Source organism: Lotus japonicus, chromosome 4, assembly GCF_012489685.1.
Source record: "Lotus japonicus ecotype B-129 chromosome 4, LjGifu_v1.2".
NCBI classification, from domain to species: domain Eukaryota; kingdom Viridiplantae; phylum Streptophyta; class Magnoliopsida; order Fabales; family Fabaceae; genus Lotus; species Lotus japonicus.
The window spans coordinates 82241652-82248260 of record NC_080044.1 but is presented as its reverse complement, the minus strand read 5'-3'; the positions used below and the strand labels follow the sequence as shown (position 1 = coordinate 82248260).

At 34.8% G+C, this 6609-nt stretch overlaps 1 protein-coding gene and 1 long non-coding RNA gene across 2 annotated transcripts; one reads left to right on the top strand and one right to left on the bottom strand.

Annotated features, from left to right (window-relative positions):
• Positions 1-1229: 1229 nt before the first annotated feature.
• LOC130713741 (uncharacterized) lies at positions 1230-4104 on the top strand. The gene is made up of 3 exons (XR_009011013.1): positions 1230-1368; positions 1483-1661; positions 3727-4104. It is a non-coding gene; the product is annotated as an uncharacterized LOC130713741 (long non-coding RNA).
• LOC130713740 (aldehyde dehydrogenase 1-like) lies at positions 1961-6350 on the bottom strand. Its single transcript, XM_057563536.1, has 9 exons — positions 6170-6350; positions 5311-5453; positions 4533-4916; positions 4097-4186; positions 3547-3720; positions 3314-3451; positions 2769-2906; positions 2588-2649; positions 1961-2485 (listed from the first exon to the last, which is right to left on the bottom strand). Exons 1-9 carry the CDS (start codon positions 6282-6284, stop codon positions 2212-2214), a joined length of 1518 nt encoding a protein of 505 aa, XP_057419519.1. The 5' UTR covers positions 6285-6350; the 3' UTR covers positions 1961-2211.
• Positions 6351-6609: the final 259 nt, after the last annotated feature.

Sequence of the window (6609 nt, the reverse complement as noted above, 5' to 3'; positions counted from 1 at the left end):
TCACTATTACTACACCAACTATCAGCACTGGTATACCATTTGTTAGGGAAACTATGAGAACTATGGACCAATAAAACTAAGACACATAAAAAAACTCGACTCCACATTTTTACTCAAAATCGTAAGACATTTGGTATATATGAGTCTTTTATAATGTGTGACTCTAAATCACACTTTTTATTCTCTAAAGAGATCCCTTAATCTATCAGAAGATGCTCGGTTCCCATCTATTAGTTGAAACAATTGAAAATAAGGGAAGTAAGGGGGAAAAATATGAGTTCTTTAAGTCAAAAGACAATTTTTCGGTGGCATAGCATGTCCTTGTTCTCTTTGATATTTAATTTGCTCAATTCTGTAGTAAAAGTTCATCCTGATGGTTGTCATCGGCATATTGACCCCATGCATTTTCTCCATTCAGTGTCGTGCACTCGTGCTAATTAAATGTCCTGATGGGCTATGACATCTTAGTAATAACATGTCAGGTAGCATTTAGTATCTAGCTGGAGTCTGGAAGAATATGGACAATTTGTGGATTTGTGGATTTGAGGCTTTGAGCTGTAGTTTTTTGTTAAAGAATAAAGAGTTGATGCCACCTATGTGATTGTCACGTCTATAGCTTAATGTAAGTGGAACAATGATAGGAAGAAATTCCTATCAAGTTGGAGAGAAATAAAAAAAAACTAATAAATTAATTGAAACAAAGCATAACTAGAGCAACACTCAATTTTTATTTTTGTATAATTTCATAATACAAAACTTTTATTTTGAAATGCATAATAAAAAACTTACAATTTATGCTAAAAGATTCATCACTAAAATTAAAGGTTACTTCATACACGTGTCAATATAAAATTAAAGGAGGATGGTCGATCGAATCTGAGTTCTATTATTAATTAGTGAGTGTCGTTTGTTGATTTTTACTTTTAATTTAGTTTCTGTTCTTTTTGTTCGTCGTACGGGTAATACTGTTGCTGATTTTTTGGCTAAGAACGCGGAAGCTTATGCCAATATGGTATGGGTGGAAGAGATTTCCTTAGCCATCGCATCGTTGATTGATGCCGATGTAATGAACCTTTTTCCGGTTGGCCTTTAATATATTTGATTTTGAATTTAAAAAAAAAATGATAGAATATTGTAGAATGCAATAAAGGATATTTTTTTTGGTCAATTGCAATAAAGGATAAAAATAATACTTCTAACCCAACTTCTAATAGACTAGTTGACTTCTAGCCCAATAGACAACTAGCCCATATTCTCCTTCTCACCCTTTCGGGACTCGCCCCCTCCACTTCTGTCTGTGGCGTTTCCTTGGCTTAGGGAGGAAGGTATTCTTCTCTGTCTCAACAATTTTGGGGAGGACACTGTCAGGTTAAGTGATTTGGCCCATTTATATGTTGTTTCTGGTCTCTTTTTTTTGGTACTTGGTTTGGATTATTGAAGTGTTTATGGAAATAGCTTAAGTTTCTGATACTGATGATCCAGGTATAACACATGGGGGCAAGGGATACTATGGTGCTTTAGGCCTTGAGACTGAGAAGACAACTGCAGAGTATGATCACTGTATTTAGCAGAGTGGAAGGAAGATCATATCCTTCAATCGAAAGATATCCAAGTTGATTAAAGGCTTTCAAAATCAAGTCAAGTATCAATGGATATAAGAGGTATATCATCATCCTTTTTTAAATTTTCTTTTATGTTTGGTGTGCTAAAATCATGTAATCATATGCTATTATATTTGATTATTCATTATATATAATTATGTTCATGATGTTTCATAAATTTAACTATACTTTTGTATAAAATTGGCAAAATAACAAAAATACATGGATAAGTTTATGTTCGCACCAATATCACACTCACACCCAAATAGAGAAAGGAAGAAAAAAGAGAGAAATTAGGGATATGATAGGTGACGTCATAGGAAAAAATGTAAGAGATAAGAAGAAAAAATGAGTGGAAATGAGATAAAAGAGAATGAATGGTGTGAATGAATCAAAGCTGAAAATACACAATGGAAAAAAATGGATACATAGTACATATGCCTTGTTTTCTCACAATTTTCTTAACACCCATTTTACATCTTACTCCATCTTCTATTATTTTTATGGCATGGCTAGTCACACATCTTCTTCCTTCCCATCACACTCACATCTACAAGATTGTAAATTGAATGCAAACCCTCTTTTTTCTTTGAATATACTCATGAGACGTTTAGAGCCAAGGAGAATTGTAAATAGGTGTGACAACAGATTTAACTTGCAAGTACTTGTGAAGGGCGTCCAATCCCAAATCTTTTCCAAATCCGCTCATCTTGTATCCTCCAAAAGGAATGTCACTGTCTAAGGTCAAGTAGCAGTTGATCCAAACAATGCCTGCACGGATGGACCTCGATACAGTGTTAGCAGTATCCAAGTTCTTGGTCACAATGCCAGCTGCTAAGCCATATTTGGTATTGTTGGCACTCTTAATTGCTTCCTCAATAGTCCTGTTCATATGTGCTTCAATCCATCAAATCATGAACATGCTCACAAACTTATTTTTGGTACCAAAACAACAAGAATAAATATAAATTTAAACTAGAACTTACTTAAACTTCATCAGTACCATGACAGGGCCAAATATTTCATCCTGTGCTATAAGCATGTCCTCCTAAATAGGTTGTTAAATTTTTATTATGACAAAAAGAAAAAACTTGATGGTTAATTATCAAACTATGTTGAAGATACCCAGTTTTATACTTTGATGGAGTTAGAACTTAAATTGATCACCTTTACATTGGAGAAAATTGTAGGTTCAATGTAGTATCCCTTGCTGCCCACTGCTTTGCCTCCTGTTAAGAGGGTGGCTCCTTCTCTCTTTCCATGTTCAATATAGGATAGAACTTTTTCAAAATTGTTCCTGTCAGCCTACAATATAAAACTCTTATGTTAACATTTGAACTATAATAATTGGCATGTTTGGATCAACCTATCTGATTTGAATTTAGATAGAATTGATTTTGGAAAAATTGATTGTGGTTAAAGTGAGTTGGAAATGATTTGATTTATGTTTGGGTATGTTAATGGGAAAAGTGATGGCAATGTTATGAAATCCAGCTGTGAAATCTCACAACCGCATAAGCTACTCTCCCTAGCTTCTCCGCAAAATTAATTTTGGGACAAAAATCAATTCTCTAAGTCGATTGTCAAACATTTATAGAACCACCCCCAAATGTGCAACAAAACACACAATTACTACTACAAAAGAAACAACCAAACATATTTTAGAATAGTATACATAAAACACTGCTACTAATACTATATAATGTCCTTACTTGAGGTCCTTGCTGAGTTTTAGGATCAAATGGGTCCCCAAGGACCCAAGCTTTTGCCTTCTCCACCAACTTCTTCTCAAATTCATCATAGATCCCTTCCTGAATGAACACGCGGGAACTTGCGACACAAACTTCTCCCTGAAGTTATCACAAACCAATAAATAAAATGTTGGCTTGGTAGAGATATAATTGGATGCTCTAAGAAAAAATGTAGTTCCTGAAGGTAATTTCACCTTGTTATACAAGATTCCTATGAGAGCTAGATCAGCAGCTTTGTCTATATCAGCATCTTTGAAAATAATGAGAGGTGACTTGCCTCCTAATTCAAGTGAAACTGGTTTCAAATTACTCAAAGCTGCAGCCTGCATTACTTTACGACCCGATTCAACTGAACCAGTGAAGCTGACCTGCAGGTACACACACAATCAAGGAAATTTTAGCAGTTTCATCGAGTGCATGTTTGGAAATTCTTTCACAGTTGATTTTGAAGCCAGAATCAATTGTGGGAAGATGCTTTTGTGGGTAGCTTTTGGAGTTTAGAATTGATTCTGATCAGAAAAGAGAAGCTGATCCTCTTATGTCATCTCTTATGTCACATAACATGATCTTGAATTGTGTTAATATCTCTCTTGATAAACATTTAATAGGTGGGGAGCTATGAATATTTATATAATAGGCAGAGACTAAATTTCAACATGACACTATCATGTGAACTCTTAACATGAGAGGATTCTAATCCTGATTAAGAACATTTTAGTTACAAATGTAAGACATGTAACTTGCCTTATCTATGTCCATGTGTGAGCTTATTGCAGCACCGGCAGTTGAGCCAAATCCGGGTACTACATTGAGCACTCCATTTGGGATTCCAGCCTTTAAGAAAACAGGAATTCTGATCACATTAGCATTTAGCATCAAGAGACCCATGTCTGATGAGTGAATCCTCAATTTCGTCCCTAAAGGAAATACTCTCATAGTCCTTGATTGTGTTGAATGTCGATCAATTTAGTCTTTTTGTTTTTATAAAACATTGGTAAAGTTAGTCTCTGTAGCGCGACTAGATTCTCCGACATTTGACACAATCAGGGATTGCGGAGGATATTTCCTTCTTCTATGGACTATCTTGCTTGACATTTACACTTTCAAGGACGAAATTAGGCAGTTACTCAATGTTTGATAAGAAGAAATGAACCATTTGATCACATATATAATTCAGTACCAGTTTAGCCAAATGAGCACAAAACAAAGCAGTGAGAGGTGTTTGTTCAGCAGGCTTGAGGACCATGGTGCACCCTGCAGCTAAGGAAGGGCTAACCTTGGTGAAGAACAAGGCAGTGGGGGCATTCCAGGGAATAATGTGCCCCACAACACCAATTGGTTCCAACAGTGTATAAGCGTGGAACTCACCGGACGTTTTGAACACCTCACCATGAATTTTATCAGCAGCACCTGCATAGTAACGCAGGGTGCTTGCTGATGCAGAAATTTCAAAATTCTTAGCAAAATGGTACAGCCTGCCACCATCAATCGCTTCTAATGCTGCTATTTCTTCTGCATTTTGTTCAATTAGGTCTGCCCATTTCATCAAAAGTTTTGCTCTTCCCTGATCACCATAACATGTCAAGTATTAATATTTTCCTATTAATCAATCACAATATTGCATGTAATGTATACATTATACCTGTTGTTAATTTTTTTAGTTAAATAATGGGGCATCCATTCTCCAAACAAATACATGTCACCAACAATATTACAGGCCGTGTCAAGGGTGGCCGCTATAATCATCAGCTCAAGATATATTACCATATTGATTATTAGTGAATTAGATATTAATAATAGATATAGGTATTCAGTATGACAGTATAAATGATAAACAAAAAGACAGGCTAGTTTAATTATAAATTATAAATTAATTGAAGTGAAAAGAAAAACTCCCACAACATGATGAAAATGAATAATGAAATTAAAAAAGATACGAAAGCAAAAGAATAACGTACAGTGCCGGGCAAGCGAGGCCATGGACCATGGTCAAACGCCTCACGCGCCGCTTTAACAGCAGCATCGATGTCTTCTTTAGCTCCCTTGCAGACTCTCGCCGTCACCTCCTCAGTTCTAGGATCTATTGTCTCAAATGTAGCTCCTTTTAATAATAAAAAAATGTTAGTCGTGTTAGATGATCGTGTAAAACTGTTTTATATTTTCAGTGGATAGTAATTAAATTATTTATAGAAAACGACATTCATGCTTTTTCTCATTTTGATATGAGTTTTTTTAAGAGTTTAAATTTGACGCACATTTGGTGTAAAACTTGTTTAATGCTTTTTTGGTTGCTTGTATCAAAAAAAAAGATAAGCTTAAACGGTTACTTGATTTATTTTTTTTGTTACATCGAAAAACAGGTTACTTGATTTATTATTTTAGTTAAAAAAAATTGAACCATATTTTAGTTAAAATTAAAATTAGAAATAATGTCTTTGTAAAATGACAACTTGTGTAACTTTGAATGATGCACTGAAAATTAAAAGCAAACTCGTAGAACTTCATTACTTCCTAATTAGAGCCTGTTTGGTTTTCAGTTGGGTGAATGTGAAAGCACATTCACTCAACCCAATAAGTGCATTCCGTTGGCTGAATTTGCATTGGAAATCGTGATCTCGAATTTCAATGCTTCAAACAGACTTCCTAACTGAAAACCAAACATGCACTTAACATTGTCTCATGTTTCATTTTAACATTGAAAATGTACTCAAAGTCAAAGAAATAAGCTAGAAAGAATTCATGAAAGGGGTAAAGGGAGTAACACAGAGAAAACTAGTGCCGGAACAAAAATAGAAAGAGGGTGGTAGAGTCAAGAACCTGATATGGAATCAACAAATTCTCCATTGATGAAGAGCTTTGTAAACTTGATGGTGGGTATCTTGACAAATGTGGTGTCGTGGCCATTATTGGAGCTAGAGAGATCAGTACTCATCTGTGTATTTTGTTAACAACGATCAATGTAGAGAAAAGAGAAGGTTGATTTGGTTTCAGGAATCTGGGAACACGATTGATTATATAGAGGGACAAAAGCAAATATGGATTGACAGTGGGGTAAGTGGAACATCAAAAGTTACAATCATTAGTTCAGTAATCAATAATTAAAACCTTTATCATCATTAAATAAATGTGGGATACAATGATTGATATCATATGCCTATAGCCTTCACACTCAACTTACTAAAAATTATTTTTATCCGACCATATTGAATTAAAAATTATTATAAAACAGGCTAAGGTTAAACTTATACACAAATTAA

Coding starts and splice junctions, on each gene's coding strand:
- LOC130713740 (XM_057563536.1), bottom strand. CDS start 6,284: ATGAGTACTGATCTCTCTAGCTCCAATAATGGCCACGACACCACATTT. Junction 5,454..6,169: donor ATTTGTTGATTCCATATCAG/GTTCTTGACTCT, acceptor TATTATTAAAAG/GAGCTACATTTGAGACAATA. Junction 3,721..4,096: donor CACACATGGACATAGATAAG/GCAAGTTACATG, acceptor GTGTACCTGCAG/GTCAGCTTCACTGGTTCAGT.